We start from the raw sequence: 22,395 nt of genomic DNA on the forward strand, positions 1-22,395 counted from the left end.
CTTCCCATATTGCTATATGGGAGAGGGCTTGGGCCCAGTATGAAAGACATTGAGAGCATCTAAAATAGACAAAATGAAATTTACACTCTAATTTAAAAGGCCAGCACAAGGCTTAAGTGGGATTTAAGTGGTGCATAGGCTTTGGTTTGGCCCTCTATTTACCCATAGAGAGAAAGTCCACAGTCACCAATGGGTTAATTTTCTTCCTTCCAATTACATCCCTTTATCATAGCTTCCTTGGAATCAAAGCTCAGTTTTCCAAGAGAATTAACTCTGATTCCATAAATTAGCCATGTGTAAAACATGACACTGCAAAATTCCCTGGTTCACTGAGCTTGATCTCTTCAGTGTATGATTAAATAGGTCCAAAGACTTTGAACAGTGTGTCCTCTCCCCATAGTTCACCACATTTTCTTGAAGGTAAGAGAAGGCAATGTTTGTGGATGAAGTATGTGCAGGGAAATCTAGGGGCGGGGGGGAAAATAGCACTGAGTCCATGCCCATGATGATCAGCAGGGCATTTTGATTGTTAGTAACCCTAATCCTAGGCCTCTGGAATCCTAAAATGTACAGCAACATGGCAAGGGTAGCAATGTTCAGCAGCAATAGCAAACATCAAGTATAATGAAGGATTGTGCTTCTGGCTTAAATCTAATAAAATTCACTATCTCCCTGAGACCAAGGTAAAAATCTGGGGAATGGGGTTTTATAAAAATGTATTGCTGAAACGTGCCATTTCATTGAGACTGTATGCAGAAGTTGCTAGTCTGATAGAAAGTTTCCCCATGTTCTCCTTAGCCTTATGCCCCGGGGATGGCCTTCAGAGGATTATGCTATACTTTGAGAGTGTTCAGCCTTTGGAATGTGTGGCTTTCAGAGGGCTGATGGGCTCTAAAAATTGCCTGTGCTCTCTGGGTGAAATTGACCAATGTGAAGACGGCCTGGGATAAGGCCTAATCACCACTATGTCCTACTCTAGCCTTCAAAATGGGATTGGAGGTGGGAGTGAAGTGGTGCATGGGGCTGAAATTTCACCCTCTCAGAGCTCATCCTTTGGGGGCAAGTGATTTTGGGACAGGGACAATCTTGATGTAATTCAAGGCCAAACCATTTTTTAAAATTCTGATAAAATTATTTTGAGTCCTAAGAATGAACCATAGTTTACGAAAAAATAAACACCACATACCCGAAAGGTTAAATTACAAACTGGAAATACAGTCTGCATTAGAATATCCATGTCACTAGAGACATAAAAAAACCCACTGGGTCAGATGTAGCCTGTCCTGGTCGCACAGGAGGAGCTGAGTTTGTCAAGGTGAGGGAGAGCAGGCTGCCAGAGATCTTTGGAGCGATGTTATACATGGCGTCCTACAGAGTGTAGTGGTGGCTGTGGGGAGTGGGCTGTATTGCTGCTTGTGCTCTGCCCTCAGATCAACAGGAATGGATTTGACTTCTTCTGCTTCCTTGAGCTTTATCAGCATAGAACTCTCTGTGTGTGGAGTGAATTTTCCTCTTTGAAAACGGCAGCCCTTTCCATTCCATTGTTTGGGTCAGGGAGAGTTTTTCTAGATGCTTTAAACTGTTTTAAAGTCCTAATCTTTCTTTTTCAGCCTCTTTACAGCAGAATAAACTTTACACTGTACCAACTGAGCGGCAGTTTCTGGCAAGTACTGAGGAGTAAGTTAATTATAAAGTTTATATTGGAGAGTTGAGTGAGGAAATTATCCCCTCAGATAGAAACAGCCTTAGGAGTGAGAAATTCAATCAATGAAACTCTTTGATTCCACCTGTTACTCTATTTCCCGACTACCAACAGCCTGACTAGAGAAACCCCTCTCCAATATATTCAACAAGACAGCACAAGGCCAAATTTTCAGGCCACTTTGAAAATGTGATTGGAAATGTGTCTGCTGCTGGGGAAGTGTCTGCATTGCTTTTTTGAGAACATTAAATGTGTCAGGCAGCAGGTTTAAATCACCAAGATTTACATCTCTCTGATGGTCCAGGTTTGATATGTAAATGATGTAGAAGAAATATCTTCCCCAGGAATAGACTCTTCTTGCCACTCCGTAGCTTGAGATCATCAAAGCCTTTTTCATATTTTAACATGAAGAGTATTGACTTTTTGTTAAGTTTTTTTGACAGCCTGATCTTACAAGGTGCTGAGTGGCTAATCGGAGGTGTGAGGACCTTCAACTCCTATTGAGGGCAGTCAAGGGATTCAGCATTTCGCAGGACCAGTCCAGTACAGAGTGGTTCTCAATCATCAGCTGAATGATGAGGATGTCAAGCAGGCCCCATGTGTTGCAATATTCTGCATAGACGTCCCTTGGGATATTGCTAATCTTGTTGCTAAAAGTTGAGAGTTTTCCTTTTGTCGAGGATCTGAATTGGTTACACCTGTATTTAAACCAGGGCTTTCAATGGAGTCTCTTTTGGAATGTTTTAAAGCAAAGATCTGATGGAGGAGAAGGAAGTTGTCATTGAAGTTCCCATGGATTTAAAGAAAGAGGACGAATACAGGGCAAACATATGGAAAGGTTTCCTCATTTCAATCCCTTATGCAGCCAGCATTGGAGGTACAGCAACGCTGACAGGAACGGCACCAAATCTCATCCTTCTAGGACAGCTAAAGAGGTATGGGAGGAAATTCTTAGGAAGCCAGGTCCTAGGAGTACAATCAGTTTATGAAATCTCCGCTGATCTGCTCTTTCTATTAGAGGGAATTCTACAAAATTAAGCCATCACATGTTTCCTATAGGAAATTTACCTTTGGGCTGAGGCCAGGGATGTGACGTTCTTGCCCTCAAAAGCAAGTTTTGGAAAAAGGAAGTGACAGTAGGAATTCAAAAGGAAATGGCTCCTTCAACCTTAGCTACAATACGTAGGTTGTCACCTTAATGCTATAGGACCTGATTCTGAAAAACACTCTCATATGTTTTTGGGACTTAACCATATGCTTAAAATCAAGTACTTAGAATCATAGAAGTGTAGGACTGGAAGGCACCTCAATAGGTCATCTAATCCAGTCTCCTGCATTCAAGGCAGGACAGTATAATAACTAGACCATTCCTGACTGGTATTTGTTGAACCTGTTCTTAAAAACCTCCAATGACACAACCTCCCTAGGCAATTTGTTCTGGTGCTTACCCACCCTGACAGTTAGGAAGTTTTTCCTAATGTCCAACCTAAACCTCCCTTCCAGCAAGTTAAGCCCATTGCTTCTTGTCCTATCCTTAGAGGTTAAGGAGAAGAATTTTTCTTCTCCTTTTAACAACCTTTTATGTACTTGAAAACTGTTATCATGTCCCCTCTCAGTCTTCTCTTTTCCAGACTAAACAAACCCAATTTTTTCAATCTTTCCTCATAGGTCATGTTTTCTATACCTTTAATAATTTTTGTTGCTCTCCTCTGTACTTTCTCCAATTTGTTCACATCTTTCCAGAAATGTGGCAACCAGAACTAGACACAATACTCCAGTTGAGGCTTTATCAGCGGAAGAATTGCTTCTTGTGTCCTGCTTACAACACTCCTGTTGATACATCTCAGAATGATGTTTGCTTTTTTGGCAACAGTGTTACACTGTTGACTCATATTTAGCTTGTGATCCATTATGATCCCTAAGTCTCTTTCCACATTACTCCTTCCTAGGCAGTCATTTCCCATTATGTATGTGTGCAACTGATTGTGCCTTCCTAAGTGGAGTACTTTGCATTTGTCCTTATTGAATTTTATCCTATTTATTTCAGAACATTTCTCCAGTTTGTCCAGATCATTTTGCTTGGGGCAGCAAAAAACCTAGAGCTGGCCCTGCACTTGATGTGCCCTTCCAGCTTGACTGTGAACCATTGAAAACTACTCTCTGGGAATGGTTTTCCAGGCAGTTATGCACCCACCTTATAATAGCTCCAGCTAGGCTATATTTCCCTAGTTTGTTTATGAGCAGGTCATGCGAGACAGTATCAAAAGCCTTACTGTTAAAGTCTAGGTAGGTATGTCTACCACTTCCCCCCCATCCACAAGGCTTGTTACCCTGTCAAAGAAAGTTATTAGGTTGGTTTGACATGATTTGTTCTTGACAAATCCATATTGACTGTTACTTATGACATTATCTTCTAGGTGTTTGCAAATTGATTGCTTGATTATTTGCTCCATTATCTTTCCGGGTACTGAACCATATGACAAGCTGGCAGACTGGTGTGTAATTTCCCGGATTCTCCTTATCCCCTTTTTATAGACTGGCACTATATTTGCCCTCTTCCAGTCCTCTGGAATCTCTCCTGTCTTCTATGAATATAATCGCTAGTGGCTCAGATAGCTCCTCAGTCAGCTCCTTGAATATTCTAGGATGTATTTCACCAGGCCGTAATGACTTGAAGACATCTAGCTTGTCTAAGTAATTTTTGACTTGTTCTTTCCCTATTTTAGCCCCAGATCCTACGTCATTTTCACTGACGTTCACTATGTTAGACATCAGATCACTAACAACCTTTTGGGTGAAAACAAACAAAAAAGGCATTTAGCACTTCTGCTATTTCCACATTTTCTGTGATTGTCTTCTCCCCATCATTGAGTAATGAGCATACCCTCTCCTTGGTCTTCCTCTTGCTTCTAATGTATTTGTAGAATCTTTTCTTGTTACCCTTGATGTTTCTAGCTAGTTAATCTAATTTTATGCCTTGGCCTTTCTAATTTTGTCCCTACATGCATATGTTGTTGTTTTTATATTCATGTGTCGTAATTTGACCAAGTTTCTACTTTTGGTAGGACTTTTTTGCGTTTCAGATCATTGAAGATCTCCTGGGTAAGCCAGGGTAGTCTCTTGCCATACTTCCTATCTTTCCTATGCAGTGGGATAGTTTGCTTGTGTGCCCTTAATAATGTCTCTTTGAAAAACTGCCCCTTCTTTTGAACTGTTTTTCCCCTTAGACTTGCTTCTGATGGTTAAGTGTTTTGGTGAACCCGGGCAACAGCGAGCACTTTATAAGTTGTCCATTATGTGGTGAAAAAGGAAAACAAGGCACGCACTATTTCTGTCCTGGATGGCAGTGTTGCCTAGTGGCTAGACCACTAAACTGGGACTCAGTAGATTCTGCCGCTGGGTGAACGTGGACAAGTTCTTCGTGCCTCAGTTTCCCCATCTGTCAAATACAGATGATACTGATGTCCTTTGTAAAGTGCTTTGATTATTATTAAACACTAAGAGGCTCCCCATCTGAAAAAGTAGATAGTGTTGTCACTGTAAACTTGCAGTTATTTCTCAACCATGCAGTGATCTACATAGAAGGTTCTTCCTAGACATGGATGAAAGTGGTTCTGTTTGGGTAGAGCTCTTCTGTAAGGTTCATGTTGGGATAACGTGATTTTAGTCAAATGAACAGCGTGCCATCGCTGGTAAATAGTATCAATGGCCAATGAGGGTCTGGCTGGAGAATCTTGCCTACATGCTCGGGGTTCTACTGATCGCCATATTTGGGGTCGGGAAGGAATTTTCCTCCAGGGTAGATTGGCAGAGGCCCTGGAGGTTTTTCGCCTTCCTCCGCAGCATGGGGCAGGGGTCGCTAGCTGGAGGATCCTCTGCTAATTGAAGTCTCTAAACCCAGGATTTGGGGACTTCAACAGCAGAGTCAAGGGAAAGGGGTTGGGACGGCTTTGTGGCCTGCATCATGCGGGAGGTCAGACTAGATGATCATAATGGTCCCTTCTGACCTTAAAGTCTATGAGTCTATGAGTCTATGTTCAGACACGCTTAAAGTGGGTTCTACCATGAATTAGGATTAATGAGTTAATTTCTATATAGTGCTATATATTAAATGTTGTTATTATTTGGGAATTCCAGCAAATCTAGAGAGATCTGTTCCAAAATGGCATTTCAAATTGTCCATTTCAATTCTTTGAAGCAGGGACCGTTTCTTACGACATGCTTGTATAACTCCTAGCACAATAGGGTCCCAATCTCAGTTGGTGCTGGTTGGCACTATTGGTATACAAATAATCACCTTTCTAAAAACTGCGCAGCTGGAAAGTTTGAATGACATTTTGATTTTGATTTCATGTGTCTGTTCAAATTCATTTCCTGTGAAAGGGGTGTGTCACGCCTCAGGTTAATTAGTCCCTATTTTCTAAGTTTTTTTCCAGGGTGTGATGTGGTGAACTTCGGATCCTGGTTTGTGTTTGCATTTCCTTTAATGCTGCTTTTCCTTTTCCTGGGATGGTTATGGATCAGTTTCCTGTACGGGGGAATTAACCTAAGGTACTCTTATCTCTAATCTAATTGTGACTACATTGTAAGCAAGCAGTTTATCTGGTCCTGATCCAAGGCCCAGTGAAATCAATGGGATTCTTGGATCAGGCCCTTAGACATTTCATCTGTACATGTTGCAATAACTCAGTCGATACTTGTTCTATACAAAGCTAGACGTATGTCATGTATGTTCAGCTAAAAGCTCCTATTTGAGTAAATTCAGCGTGATGAATAACAAGAGAAATTGCCCCATAAGTGATGAATGCAGAGCTCAGCATTATAATATTATTTGATATTCTGTTCAGAAAGTTCATGGGAGAGATTGTGAAGGGTTAAAAATACGGCACATGAGTAGACCTGGTCAGAAAAGATTGATGAAGCACAATTTTGGATAAAAACTGAAAGCAAATTTTTTGTGAATGTTTTTCTTTCCATTACCCAACCAGCTCTAATCAAAAACCCTTTCATGAATTCTACTTTTTCAAGACTTGACATCAAGGCCCACATTGTCAGGTGATGTAAATTAGAATAGCTTAATTGAGATCAACAGAGTGATGACAATTTACCCTAATACAGGATCTGACCCAAAAGATGGGACTTTCAAAAGCACTTAACATTGGCCTAACTCTGTTCCCATTGAAATCCAGGAGTTTTACCATGGACTTTAATGGGAGCATTTAGGCCAATGCCGAGCACTTTTGAAAATCTCACCCAAGGGTCTCAATTTACAGCTAGCTTTAACTAGCCTGCACATCTGAGCCTGCAAATGTTGGGCACACAGTCGTTTGGAGGTGCACGTGGGCGTTTGTGTGCACAAATCTGGCACTTAGGTAGTTGGCCTCCAACTGACACGCACAACAATGTGATTTGCACATGCAGTCAGTGAACATAGGCTCACATTTACTACCTGATCCTGTGCCCAGGGAAGTTAGTGGCAAAGCTCCCATTTACTTCAGTGCAGAAGCAAGTCTTTAGAGACTCTGGGTGAAATCCTGGCCCCACTGAAGTCCACGGCAAAATTTCCATTGAATTCAGTGGAGTCAGGATTTCATTTTAAGGTTGAAAATTTGGCCCCTGGAGAGGTTACTTTGTGACAGGGATTAAACGTCAGTGATTTCATAACACTGGGATTTTTTTTCAGTGTGTTAATCTACAACTAATCTGTAAAACAGTTTTATTGTAAATCTTTCCCCTAACCTGGGTACTTGCAACGTCCTCTCCAACTTCCACTACATGCTACACTTGATGTGCTTTAATCAGGTGCATTGTTGAGAAGTTGGCAGCATTTTGAAGCCTCTCTTTTTTTCTTTCCATTTTCACACATGTTATTAATGAACACACATTTCTGTATCCTGCATAGAGCATATACAATTTCTAAGAGACGCTTTTGAATTTTTTTTTTTTTTAATGTTTATTGGTTTTTAACTTCAGGAGAAAAAATGAAAAGGAAAAAAAATAGGTGCACATTAGGATTACCCAAGTATATAATTCTATCAGTGACACAGAAAATAGGAATTACTAGGGGACTTTTTCAATGCAATAGGAAATAACCAGTGTAAGTCCCTGATCCTTCAAACGTGAAAACATGTACATAACTTTGTTCGTCTGATTCAGCAATGCACTTAAGCATGTGCTTAATTTTGAGTGTGTGTTTAAATCCCATAGATTTCAATAAGAGTTAATTGCCTTGATGAACTGGGTCTTTAAGTAATCCCACTGAAGTCATGTATTTAAGGATTCTCTGTCCTAAAAAAGTTATACTAGTGTAACTATGTTGGTTAGGGGTGTGATTTTTTTTTTAAACCAATATAGTTATACTGATCTAAACCCTAGTGCAGATGTAGTTATATCAGTATAAAGATGCCTTACACCCCACCCTGAACTGGAGTAAATTATACCAGTATAAACACTTTTATGTAGTTACAACTGTATCAACACTAGGATTATTTTGCTGCTTTAACTAAACCAGTACAATTAAACTTTCTAGTGTAGACAAGTCTTAAGTGTTGGCAGGGTCAGGGCCTAGAAAAATCAAGCTAAAGAAACACAAACAGAAATTAAAGCCTATTAAAGAATCCAGATTTTGGCCTGGTCTACACTTAAAATTTAGGCATGCAAGGGTGTGAAAAATCCAACCCCTGAATGCTTCAGCTATGCAAACCTAAATCTCCAGCGTAGAGGCAGTTTTTATAGGTCACCAGAAGAATGTTTCTGTTGACCTACTACCATCACTCAGGGAGGTGCAGCAAAAGCATTTACTCAAAAGCATTTTGGATAACAAGGGGTTGTCTCGATGTCCTTGGGTAAAGCTGCAGCTACTAAAAGAATCAGAGTACTGTGTAAGGGGCTGTCCATAAATTACATAATGCATTAGGGGGTAGGTGGGTTCTTAATCTTGTGTGTTTGTTTCAGTGTTAGTGTTACAAAGGGTGGGTGGGTCTTTAACATCACCAATAAATGTGTTATGTAATTTATGGACATCCCCAATATCTATTGGAGACTCAGGAATTTTTGGATGGTCAAACATGCATCTTTATAAAGGATCTAACCATTGGACATCCATTTAAAACAACAAATGAATTAATCAGTCTTAGTATCACAGAATCAGATATCTAACGGTGTAAGTCTGGCTTTTCAAATGTAATCAAGGTCCCAGGAAGTATTAGAAATGTATTTTAACCACATGACACTGATAGGACACGAAGCAGCTGGTGATGAATATATCATTCATATGCACACGTATTGTTTAAGAGTCAGACTGTGTACGAGTCCAGGGTTCCCTGCTTAGAAGGCTTAGCCTGGCTAATGAAGAGAAGCATATTAAAATGCCAGCCCCTGTTGTTAAAAATTCCTCACATATTTATCATCAGCGAGTGCTTTGCATAAATTAGAGATTGCCCAGAAAGTTGCTGGTGACTTGAGGGGGTGGGGGGGGGGAAGGGAAGGGAGGGGAGATTCTTATTTCCCACCTTGCTCTCTTCTCAATCAAGTGGCTGATGCAGTCATCTGCTAAAAGTGATGAAATCTGCAAATCTGACAACTTCACTCTCATTTACATTCTGAACAGTCTCTGTGAACACAGGCTGTGATTACCACAAATAAGCTTCTTTAGTGTAGCGGCCAAAGTCTCCTTTGCATAATCCTGGGGCGAAAGGCAACACAAAGTAGGATAAATATTGGCCTTGTTTACACTAGGGAATAGTACCACTAGTGAGAGCCCTAGTGTAGATAAGGCTCCTGTGGTTTCCTCTGTTTTTACCACTGCAACAATTAAACCTGCCCTGAGCAGGAACTGTGTATTCTACCTCAAGGAACACACCTTGCTCCCCACCCTGAGCACTAATGAAATTTACATACTCATAACCCAGGGAGAATTCAGCCCAATGGTTTCTAGGCAGCACCAGAGCTTTTCTGTTGGTAACTAGAGCCACGTTTCTGGCAGGCATCAAAAAGCGTCTGCTCAGAACTTGAGCGCTTATCTCTTTGCCTGTGGCTCACCCCATCTATGCATGCCATATGGACAATTGGGTGCATTAATGTCTGTTTGTGCACATAAATGAATGTGCTCACAGATTCTGCAAGCACATTTGTATCTTGTCATGAGAGGGTGGGAATATCGAGCTATAATATCCACTGTCCAATACATTAATGGCTAGATTTTGCCACCTTTACTCATATTGAGTGCCATATTACTACATGAGTAGTCCCACTGATGTTTATAGGTCTATTCGCCAGGTAAGGTACAACTCAGTTTGAGTAAGGGTGTCATTAATATTATTTGTGGCATTATATATAACTTGTCTGAGAGATGGGAAGTCTGTCTAAGAGACTGGAAGTATGTACTGTATTATGAAATGGATCCATATGATACTGGTTTTCTGAAATCACTGGCCCATGCTGAACCCTTTATCCTCCTAAGCCTTCCTTGCAGCCACTCTGTGCATGCCCTGAATAGGTGTGTGCAGGAATAGAAAACATGAACATCAGTGTTTGAGTTCCCATATGAACCTGTGGAAATGAGTGGTGGATGTGATTTCTGTGTTGGTAGGCATTGCAGAAAGAAAAAGTCAGAAATAAGAATGGATGCAGAAGACCGAGCCCGAGGAGTCATAAAGGAGGATTATCAGAAACTGGGGCCAATGAAGTGAGTCGCAAAAAGGGAACAAAAATGACAGAGAAATCAACCAGGCTGGAAACAACATTTCTGGGGAGGGAAACTGAGGATATCTGTTAGAATTTGTCAGTGAATTTCCATTTGTTAGTATGTGTGACCATTTTGAGTTTGTTTTCCTCAAACATTCAGTTGCTCTGTCTTTGCTAATACAGATAATTGCAGATAACAAACATGTAGCTCAAATATTCCACAAATGCCAATTTTCAATTGTAGATGCTAATTCATGCTGTCTTAATTACACACTGTAAGTCTTTTAATCAGGAAACAGAAACAATATCATGTGACTTATGTACCTAGCCAATACAGTGTGAATTTTTAATATTCATGGAAAGCTGTTTATGAATGGTCTGCAGAGCAGGTATTATTTGCTGAAGAGATTCATGATGAATATAAAGAATATAATTCAATTATTTTCTGATCTGTTTGTGGGCAATTTGTGAACAGAAAATTAGATGAATTTTTGTGGAATACATTATTCATTGTGAATTATTCTCTGAGATCTATTAATCAGTCATGTGAAGAGAAAACAAGATGTGTTCGACTTCCCAGGATGGCATTTCAAGCATAACTCTGCTATTTCTGGCTTTGGTTAGATTAAGCCAGATCTGTGTTGATATTTCAATACAGTTTTTTGAACAAATCCTGAGGAACTTTTACATATTGGAGAGTGGGTGAAAGGGCATCAGAGATGGTTAAACTTACAGAATGAGATGCCAGAAAAAGATGTATAGCAGGAAAATTGAATATCAGGCCCTATCTGTTTCAAATTGGACACTAAAAATCTAGGCAACCAAAGTTAGTGGATATTTCTGAAAATGTAGGTCTGTCTTTTGCTGCGTCTCAGTTTCCTCATTTGTAAAATAGTGTTTGCATACTCACAGAGAGAGCTGAGCGAACAACGGACGTTTCAGTTTGGCCAATATAACAAAAAAAGGATCGGTTTGTTTCAAATTGAAGCTGAATTTCTTTGGGTTTTTTTTGCTGGAACCAAACCCCTCCAAAATTCATTTTGGATCAAAAAACACCTGAAATGAAACAACCCATTTTTCCAGCTTTTTGTTTTGGTTTTGGGGTGTTTTTTGATCTGAAATGGATTATTTTGTTGAATTTTTGGTGGTTCTCATCCTTATAAATATAGCTATATTTTGAAACAAAAGGTCTAAGGGCTTGTCTAGACAAACAGCTAGCAAGCAGACAGCTGGGGTATAGATGCACTGTCTGTGTCGACCCTGCTGCAGCTCACTAAAGGTTCTCTAGTGCTCTTTTACCTACACTGCCTTGACGCGGGAGTAGATGCAAGCACACGACGGCACTTTTAGTGAGTGGCAGCAGAGTCCATGCGCATAGTTCCTGTGTGGCAGGCTAGTGTGCTGTAGTTTTCCACATCAGCTTGCTGCACATTAACTCTTGGTCTAGACAAGTCCTCAATGTTTTGTTTCAAAATGGTCAAAATAAACCATTTTGACTGTTTTTTTTGGGGGGGGGGAAATAATCCATTTATTCTGCCAAAAGTATTGGCTGAATTTGACCTGAATTCACTGATAGTTTCAGTATCCCCCAAAATGCATTTTTTTAAAGTGAATTTACTGGTTGCCAAAAAAAAAAAAAAAAAAAAAATCACCCAGCTTTACTCACAGAGATATTGTGAGGGTTCACTGATGTAGGTAGCGCAGCACAAACAAACATTCTAATTATTATTCTTGTGTGCTCTAAATGAAAGAAATTGGTTTATTTTTTTTCCTTCAGTACATTATGGACCAGCCTGCAAAATGTCATTGTAAGAATCAAAGTCCCACTTTGAGTTTTAGGAGCAGAGAAAGCCCATTAAGCCATGTGCTATAAATTTGATTAGCTTAAATTCAACCCAAGTGATTTCTTCTCAGTGGTTTAAGTATCCCTCCTTCCTTGTGTCTTTGAGAGGTTTTAAGGCAATATTTTGGACATGTCTTGGTCAAATCCAAGCTCCACTGAAGTCAATGGGAGTTATGTCACTGACTTCATTCAGGTCAGGATTTCCCCCCCAGGTCCTTACTAGAAATATTAACAATAGCAGATGTTACTGCAATTGGAAGATCCCCTCCCTCATCAGCTCTCAGTTATTCACACCGTCAGTAGGGGATACAGTCTACATTCTGCTCTCAGAGAGGGAAAGTCCCCATGTGTCATGCGTGAAGTTTCACCTTTCTAAGCTAAGGCTTGAAATGTAGTGAAATCATCACTAGTAGTTAAAGGTGACCCGGGAAAGGTAACTCATGTTCACTTCATTAGCATGACTCGATTTTAATCGCATCTCCTTACACTTTAGGTTTGCAGAACGGGCAGTTCTCTTCCTCTTCTGCTTGTTTGCAATCCTGCTGTTCTCCCGGGACCCAAAATTCATCCCAGGTTGGGCAAGTTTATTCACTCCTGGGTAAGATTCTATTTTCAATCCATTGTAACATTTTTTCAATAGTATTTCCAGGCTTTTGAGATCCCTGTGTTTTCCATTGTCCTTGTTTATACTGTTCAGGTTTCATGGAGTAAATGGAGCTGAGCCTTATGTATCTCTCTAGAACCATTTTAATTGTTTGTTTCCAAGAGGAGGTAGTGGAAGCCTAGTGGGATGTTAGTATTGAAAATGCTCACATCTATTTCCTGACAGCCCTATGGCCTGAGCTCTGGGAATGTTGCCTATTGATACTTTTAGGGCCAAGTCCTGAAGTCTTTGGGCAGGCCATTGAGTTCAGTGCGGGTTTGGGCTGAATAAAGGCTGCAGGAGTTCACCCCTTAGTGCTTTTCTCTCTGCTTTGCAACCTTTTCTCTGTTGTGACATCCAGACCTTTCTTATGTGAAGACAAAGATTAAGAACCATAAAGGCAATAATAATAATACTCACAGAGCGAGAGTGAGTTGTTTCTGCACAGAAAAGAGCCCAGCTCTATTTCTCTAGGGATACAGTTCAACAGACTATTCAAATTCAGAAAAGGAGATCACCACATGCTTGGCTCTAATGAGAATCAAGTACATACTTTACAGATTAATTTTGTTCTCAATATTTAACAGTTACTTAAAGTTAAAGCTTAAATGCTTTGCTGAATTGGGGCCTAGAGTTTTTATATCACACTCTTCATTTTAGAAGCTGAGCATTTTACAAAGAGATCATAACCAAAAAAGGCCAATGATCTGATTTTTCTACTTCCCTGCAACCAGCTTAGGCAATCTCCCCAGACCTCCATAATCGGTATTCTTCTCACAAACTCTAACAACAGAAAGTGATTCAGTCATTCGAGCAGCCAGCACTGCCACCCCGTCCATGTTTTTTTAAAACCAGGTTTTTGTGTTTTCAGTGTGTCTGATCAGTTTTCTAAAGGAGTCACAACCAATCTTAGAAATGTAGCTCAGAGGAGAATTTTAAAAAAACTAATCAAGAACAATGAGTGTTGTTGATGCAAAATCCTAATCCTCTTTGGTAAATCCCAATTTTTATAAACTTGACAAATCTCAAGACTTTTGCTGCTTACAAGTGTTTCTGCTCCTCCTGGACAGGTTTGTCTCAGATGCGGTTACTGGAGTCGCCATAGTGACCATACTGTTCTTCTTCCCTTCACAAAGACCATCCTGTAAATGGTGGTTTGACTTAAAAGGTAGGTTGTAAGCCCTCAGGGTAGGGACTCTGTCCCCTTCTTCTGTGTTCTCTATAAGGTGAGCGCACTGCAGGAGCTCAGCACATAATAGTAAGGCAGGGTACTCAGTCAGCAGGGATGGGGTAACATTTTGAAAAGCACCTAAGTCCCATTGACTTTCAATGAGACTTAGGCGCCTAAGTGCCTGAGTCACTTATGAAAATGTTACCCATATGGCTATGGCCACCTTCATCTTTAATTGGACGTGCAGCTTGTGAAGCCCATGGGGCTCATCTTACAGCAAAGCAGCACAAAACAAAAGCAACTGCCATTACGTCATTTCATGCAAATTAGGTGTTGCTTTCAGGCTCCGGGCAGGTCCTCAGACTCCCATTGGGTGAAATGTGGGTGTCTTTAGTTCACAGAACATGACAGCCCTACCAGTTTACCTTTCCATATGACACAACAATTGAGTTCTTATTCAGAAGTGACCTTCTGGGGGAGACACAGCAATTTCCTTCCTAGAAAGCTCCTACCACTTTGAGCTGCAAGTAGAAAATTATACGATGATGAACTTGTCCACAAAATTACAAATGTCAGAAAACTTCCTCCTGCCGTAATCTGCCAGATGTCAGAGAGGAGAATATCTATGTCTGTTACACCAAGGAAATTGTCCTTTTTTGTTAATAAAAAAACCAGCTGAGAAAAAGCCAAGAAAACCTTAACTGCTAGAACTTTTTTGCTGCCTGTTTAATTGAAATTGAAATATCCATGTGTTCGTTATTAAGTGATCATCAGCTAACTTTGACACCAGTGAGTAACGTAGCTATTTTATCGGATGACAAGTTATTTGTTAATCTCTGTGTGTGTGTGTTTGGTGGGGATCTCTGTCTAGCATCAAACACTGAGAATCCGCCCTTGCTGTCTTGGAGAAGGGCCCAAGAGACTGTACCTTGGAACATTATCTTGCTGCTCGGTGGAGGATTTGCCATGGCAAAAGGATGTGAGGTAGTTTTTGGAGTGATGCCCATCATCAATGTTACCTTGCTGTCATTCTACTCTATGCCCATGGTTTTTAAAAGAGTATCAGTTTGGCTTCTGACTTTGCTCCTGCAATTTTGCACCTGCAGTGTATGGCAGTTGAGTGACTGGATCTGACATCTAAGGGCTATAACATGCACCCCCCTTCCCCGCCCACCCCAGGGTGGCTGCATTTCAGAGGTGGGTGGGCGAAGTGATCTCTATCTATATGTAGTTTGCAATTCTGCGAAATGATCTGAGTCTTGCATGGAAATGCAGGAACTCGGATATAAAACCTGCTGCATTTTCTCTCCTGCTGCAGGAGTCAGGCTTGTCTGTCTGGATCGGAGGCCACCTGCATCCCCTGGAGAACGTGCCGCCGCCGGTGGCTGTCGTGCTTATCACAATAGTGATCGCCTTATTCACAGAGTTTGCCAGCAACACGGCCACAATTATAATCTTCCTGCCTATCCTGGCAGAACTGGTAAGATACGTCACCATGATGGGGCCAGCTTTGACCCCTCTGTGGTCTCTCTCAGCGCACACCCTTAGGTGGTAGGCCTTGTGCCTTTACCTTATCAGACCAGGCCCTGCGCTACAGAACCTTGTGTACCAGCATGATGACTCAGCAGGCCTGACTGGGTTCAGCCCCTACAGTTCTTCCTTTTGGGGGCTTGTGCCCTGTGGTGGCCACAGTGACAGACAGACTTGTCTGAACAGCAGGAACAAAGCGTAACCTAAGAGAACAAGGATTTAAACATGACAAAATATAGCCACGCTGTAACTATCCTGATAACCAGGTCACATACAGTATTTACAAATTACTACAGTCAGACCCATGTACTTCACAGTCTAGGTACCCTATGAAAACATTTCACTCTATTGCAGCAGCCTGGCCTCCATCAGCTGCAGAAAATGCACTAATCATCTGAGCAGCCATGGGGTCACCTCACTCCTCTGCATACTAGGCCCAATAGTCTCTAGGATCTCAGCTGGCCCATCCAGCTGTATAGGGTTGTGACCAGGGTCCCTGGAGGAGCTATCCTGAGATAGCACAGTCAGGGCAAACTGCAAAGAATAGGGCAGATGATCCCCCAAACTGGTGGTTTATTCTATAATTAGATTTCACCAAGCCAGTAACCAAACAGTTCCTGTAATACCTTACTGATTACCAAGAAGCCAAAATACAGTTCTCTTTAAGCAATCCAGCCTTTGGCTCCCACCCAGACAGCCAACTCTAATACAGTGAGGGTTACTAAAAATCTTATTCACTATATATAAAGTTCTACCAAGAGATTGGACACATTACCCACCAGGACAATGAATATTTCAGATCTCACCTAAATACATGCTTATAACCAATCCTTATTCATTAAGATTTATTAATAAAAAGGAAAAGACAGAGAGTTGCTGTGGTTAAAAGATCATTCGATGTACAGATATGAATAAAGTTCTTAGGTCAGTTTCATAGCAGAGATGGTGAGGTTGCTGCTTTGTAAAAAGCCTTCTGGAATCAGTTTAAAAGGCTATAGTCCAATTGGCAGTTCTTGTGCAGCGTTTGTTCAAATTCTTCCATGAAAAGTACAAGGTTAATCCACAGTAGACCTGGAGACCTCAGTCTTACAGGCTTAGATTTTCCCGGTCAAAGTTTAAGCAGATCTGAGATAGCAAGCATCAGACGTGAAACTTCCTTTATAGCTTGAAGCAAGGTGTGTTCACAGCAGGGCTTCCTTGGTTGAAGAATAGGTAATGTATATTGTTGCTTCGAAGCTAATTCCTCATTCCTAGGCATACACTGGTAGCTAGTTGCATTCATTAGCATAGGGCAATTAACCATCAAACAGCTTACAGGTAGTTTACTACAAATTTCAAAGATAAATGAAAGAATAATATTATTGCACCACAAGTCCCATCTAAATGATAATATCCCCTTTTGACCTCTGAATCAATAGACTATCGTAATGAATCATTAAAGACAGGAACAGAATTTTAGCATTTATAAGCTAATTAGATCACATTAAACTTCTAACAAGGTAAACATAGACAAATACAACTAGGATCTATTCTTGATTCTCTAACAATACAGGCCTCCATGTCAAGGACTGTAGTCTATTTAAAATGCCTGTGCTAACAATCTATAAGGAATGGACCTGTATACAATTTCAGTACTCTTCTAATATGGCCTTAAGGTGTTGGTTTTGGGTCACTCAGCCTGCTGGTTGCTTAACCCTCGCTGGCTCAGCCTCACAGGGGTCTCCGTGCTCCCTGAGGCTATTTAAAGAGACCTCCGGTTTTAGTCAACCAGTAGTTTTGCGATGTTGTGACTGCAGGATTGGGTATTGTGTTTTCAAGTGGTCAGAACAGGCAACCGGGAGTCAGAATTCTTGGTGTCCATTTCAAGCTCTGCCACTGACCTGCTGTCTGACCCTGGGCAAGTCACTTCCCCACTCTGTGCCTCGGTTTCCCTATTTGTGAAATGGGGATAACAACACCTGCGCTCATCACAGGGAGCTTACAAGGCCTGCTTAATATATTGGACTGTTTGGAAACAAGATGCTAAACGAGTGTAAGTACGTGCTGCACAACATGCATAATAATGATCTTTTAAAATGTTATTAGCCATAGAACAGCAGGATATGCTATTATAAAGCATAGATCACTGAGTTCTGCTAGGCACAGTGCTGTAATTATTTGCATTCTTAGATGTATCTCCATTGTAGCTCAGAACCCCTAATGTACAGTGTTTTTTTTAAAATTTTGTTCTTTTAAGGCAATTCGTCTGAAAGTAAATCCCCTATATTTAATGATACCAGGAACTATAGGATGCTCATACGCTTTCATGCTGCCAGTCTCCACGCCCCCGAACTCAATTGCATTTTCTTCTGGACACCTGATGGTCAAGGATATGGTAAGTTGTTTTATGTATAGAAATCACTGAAGACACAATCATCTAGATGAAGAGTTTTTAAGACAATAATTTCGAGAGATGCTGCCAAATCAGCATTTTGTAAAATAAAATCACAAAGGTCAGTTTCTGTTATGAGCACTGTGTGAAGGCAAAGAATCTCATTCATGGTTGGTCAGATCTAGAAAGTGTTATTTAGGTAAAAATGGGCCAGATTTTGCCCTTGATTAAACACATGTAAATCCATAGTAATTCAACTGCTTTCAGTGGAGTTACTCCCAAATTTCTTCTGTGTAACTGAGAGCTGAGTCTGACCTTTAACTAATTGAAAAGGGGAGCCACGAACTTGAAAAATAATCAATTTTCCGTCTCCCCCTTTAGATATTAAACAAATTTATTGTAACAAGGGGATGCTCATCTCCCTGCTGTCCATTTTGCTGAGTTTGAGATCAGACCTGTCACAAGGATCTCTGCTCTCAACTTTGGGAGAGTGAACATGAGTCCTTTAAATGACTCCTACGGAAGTGTCCTTGACCTTATCTTCTTCACATTCTATTACAGCACTTCCCCTTTGCTAACGAAGTTTATATGGCTTTCACAGGTTCCAGTGAAAAATAACTTTTGGCATCTGTTGGACATAACTAGTTCTGCAGTTGTTTGTGACCTAGGGTTCTTTGCACTGATTTATCTTCTAGATCATGAATAAAATATCAAACCATGAAGTTATTGAGCATCCCAAGCTAAATTTCCCAGTAGGCCTTGGTCAAAGTCACCATCTCTATGTGAAGTGCATGTTACTACATTCCTTTTAATTGGTTAAGTGGATATACTGCCAGTGGTATCTGATGTAGATGCTGGCCGAATCAACTGCACTAGAATATTTTAGTCTTTTCTGATCTGGAAGGAATTATTTGACATAATATGCTTGGAGCAATCACCCAGGCAATTCCCATTCAGGAAGATGATAGAGTGAAACAGAGAGAGAGGAAAGACAGACTAGTCTGGGAAAGCCAGAAAGCTACAATATGAAGCTCTCCAAGTGAGCAGTAAAATTAATGTGTCTCAAAACTCAACAGGAAACACGTATATGAATTCTCAGATGTGCTGTCAAGTTCTCTATAGAGACTAAATATACAGCCTGTATAACAATTACCCTCACTAATGAAGAGACATGCTATTTCCTAAACAAAGAGTCACTAAGAGCTACTTCTCCTTTTGATTTTACTATTAAGTTTGTTTTGCTTTGTTTTCCTGTCTGGTATATTCTTGTTGGCATTTTTTTAAAAAAAGCCCCTCTTATTAAGGCAAAGTTACAATAAAGTGTTTACATCCTACACTGTACATTACTATTAGATTTTTAATGTAGATCCTTACATTAAAGAGCACCCAGGGAATGTTTTCAATTCACTGGGCAGAAGAGCTTGACCACAAAACTCCTATGAATGTCCATCAGAGTCAATTTAGTACATCTCTATACTCCAGACTGAGCATATGTCCTCTTATATAACTCCTCACCTGTGGTCTGTGGACCCTTAATGGTGCACTAAGCCCTTTTTGATGACTTGCAGAATAAAACATTTTTATAAGCAATGACTGAGGAGGGGAGATGGTCACATAGGGGAAAGGATCTCCTTCTTATAAGTGCAACCATTCAGAGCTGGTTAGAATTCACATGAAGATGGCTCAGACGTTTATGTGGTGATGGCCACACTAAGTGACCATTTTCATTCTCATGCCATTCTCACACTCTTATCCTCAAGGCCGGTGAACATGAGCAGAAATCACTAGACCTGTTTGGTAGGAACCTAGTCTTATGTGATTCCGTAGTGTAGTAGGTTGGTTTGGAGATCGCTGATATTAGCTGCTAAGTTGGTTTGGTTACCCAGGGCCTCAGCCCACACCCCAGTACTTCTCAGCATTTGCACAAACACTCAGTAAATGAGGAAGTGAGAACTGGGGAGAAAAGAGCAGGCCTGTTTTCAGTTTCCTTCAGAAGAGAAGGGTGACTGGAAACACACCAGGAAGGGGATTGAATATTACAGAACATCTTGGTGTGCGGAAGGGCAAGGAGAACACTCAGTGAAAAGCAAGGAGGTGATGAGAAATTGGGTAGGCTTCTCTCAAGATTCCTCCCCATTTTCCTCTCCTTACGTCTTCTTGCCCCAGAGTTGCAGTTACTCCCCTTCAGGAATAAGGCTAGACAGAGCTACTTCCAAAGCCCATCTGTACTGTTTTTTACCTCAGCCAGAGGGGATTGCTGGAGAGTGACCTGAGGCAATCCCTCTCCCACAGGCTGAGGTTCACATCACTTACAGCCTCTGCCAGCCTGAAAAGTGAGAATCTGGGACCAGAACCTAGTTTGCCCAGTTGGAAACACATAGCATTGCCAGGAATCCTGCCCTGAGTGAGTGAAATCCAGACAACAATGGGATTTAGTACTTTGCTTAAGGTCTCATTGTTCTGCAGCAGGAGGGGAGTGTTCTCATGATCCCATCCATGCTCACAGCACTGGATTCAGCAACTACCATGGCTGGGCTTATGCTTGGGAAATGCAGTTGCTTTTATAATCCACACTAAATGTGAAGGTCTCTGTCCAGCCCGTTAGTGAGTGGTCCACATGTGATGTTAATGAGTCTGCAAAAGCCACCCACTAGAAGACTTAGTCCTTTAAGCTCAAGTGGTAGAGGCTTGTGCTTTATACAGTCCACCAGGAGTACATGAAGAGCAGTCGGGAGAGGATGGGCAGATTCTCTAGTTTATGGCATTTCAAGACAAAGGAGTGGGTGTTTTGAGGAAACCACATTCTTCCTGAAAGGTCAGGTTGGCTGGATGTCAACTTGATTCCTTATCTGTGTCCCCTCCTTGCACAAAATCATTGTGCTCCAGTGGAAGCATGAGCAGAGGAATCCACGTGGGGGCAAGTCAGGTTACACACTAGGCTAGTCCTACTCCTTTAGTGGCAGAACTTTGCACACCTGCTCTCTGATTCTCAAAATCAGTGTAACAAAAGGATGGGGTGCTAATGAGGCACTTTAAGCAACTCACTCTCCTCTCTGGCCTTGGTGCTCAGACAGTTGCACTCATTAATACAGGGTTGGGGTTCTCTGTGCCCCCCACATCTTGTTCAGCAAATTTTACCTTGTGGTAATATGTGCCACACTCTGTCCTGTATAGGATCAATCCTTAAGGCTCTGCAACAGTGGCTGCTGCATGCAATGAGATGAGGTTCATTTTTCCTATTGGAAGCCATGGGAATCTAGCTGCCTGGATTAGCCTTTCGCAAAGGAGCCAGAGGGTGAAGGGCTGGTGCCAAAGTGGTTAAAGAAGAGGAACTTCAGAGTTTAAAAGATTCATGTTGCTGAGCAGGGGTCTGATCTTACACTCTTATGTTTAAATATGCTGCTCACTCACCAAACAGCGAGCAGGTGGAATAAGAGGAAGCCAAGTTTATGTGCATGCACCCGGGTCTATGGCTCAGCTGAGAAGTTGGGATTTTATCTATCGGAGGGGCTGATCGTTATTTTTAGGGTTGGCTCAGTTTAGAGACTGTCACCCTTAATCACATCCCCTTTAACTTAATGTGAAATGATAGAAATCCAGTTTGCTCCCATTCTTGTTGACAGCTTGCCTGGATGTCGGCTTGTTTCCCAAGCTTGTGTCCTGCCCTTGGCTGGCCCCAAGAAGGAGCCAGTTTTATGACTTTGCTGTGATGTTCTGTGACTATGGAATGAAAGTGCAATTTGTGAAAGTCCCTTTCAGTGGCACAGGCTTACCCAATAACCTCAACGTGCTTAGCCCAACAGAGTTCAGCATTCCTTCACATCCTCTGACTTTCTTTCACCCCACTCTACCCCAGCCTCCTTACGGTTAAAAGTGTGATGACGTGCCTTCTTCTGGAGCTGCTACAGTAGCATCCGGCCATTCAAGCCTGTTCTCTCTCTCCCTTTGTACACCACCCGTTGCCCTGGTTTAGACTGAGGTTTAACAGTTGCCATGGTTGTATGAGTTTGTGCCTTTGCATTGAGTGAAGTGAGAGTCAGTTGCTTTGGAAACAGTGAGCCGAGTCCTGAGGCTCCTTCTCACTTTTACTTAGGCTGAAGCCAATGGGAGTTTTGCCTGAGTGAAAACTGAGCAAAGGCTTTGGGAGAACGCCTAACTCCTTTCAAAATTCAGCTGTTTATCAACTCAAGCTCCTGTTGTCTTTACATATTGGTAAGGGGATCTGGTGGTTTTCTTTTCTAAGAAGCGCACACCTAACCTTCGATGATTAATTTTATTCAGCTTTCACTCTTTGCCTCCATATTGCTGTAGCTTTTCAGAATTGCTTGTTCATATTAATTGGCTAAAAATGTCTGTGGTTTCACTCATTCCCTGAACATGGACACTGATTGTATTACAGACAGGGGCTTAAAGACAGAAAATAAAACAGGAGCTTAAAGACAGAAAGTGC

At 41.3% G+C, this 22,395-nt stretch overlaps 1 protein-coding gene across 3 annotated transcripts in view; it reads left to right on the forward strand.

Moving 5' to 3' along the window:
• SLC13A3 (solute carrier family 13 member 3) overlaps window positions 1-22,395 on the forward strand; it is a 41,513-nt gene that overhangs the window by 16,357 nt on the left and 2,761 nt on the right. For all 3 annotated transcript variants that reach the window (XM_034787107.1, XM_034787109.1, XM_034787108.1), the window contains exons 4-12: window positions 1,611-1,677; window positions 2,452-2,637; window positions 6,128-6,253; window positions 10,293-10,388; window positions 12,724-12,828; window positions 13,944-14,041; window positions 14,916-15,028; window positions 15,363-15,524; window positions 17,811-17,948. In XM_034787107.1, coding sequence (XP_034642998.1) covers window positions 1,611-1,677; window positions 2,452-2,637; window positions 6,128-6,253; window positions 10,293-10,388; window positions 12,724-12,828; window positions 13,944-14,041; window positions 14,916-15,028; window positions 15,363-15,524; window positions 17,811-17,948 — 1,091 coding nt within the window. The remainder of the gene's footprint in view (window positions 1-1,610; window positions 1,678-2,451; window positions 2,638-6,127; window positions 6,254-10,292; window positions 10,389-12,723; window positions 12,829-13,943; window positions 14,042-14,915; window positions 15,029-15,362; window positions 15,525-17,810; window positions 17,949-22,395) is intronic.

Source organism: Trachemys scripta, chromosome 12 (genome assembly GCF_013100865.1).
Source record: "Trachemys scripta elegans isolate TJP31775 chromosome 12, CAS_Tse_1.0, whole genome shotgun sequence".
Taxonomy (NCBI): Eukaryota; Metazoa; Chordata; order Testudines; family Emydidae; genus Trachemys; species Trachemys scripta.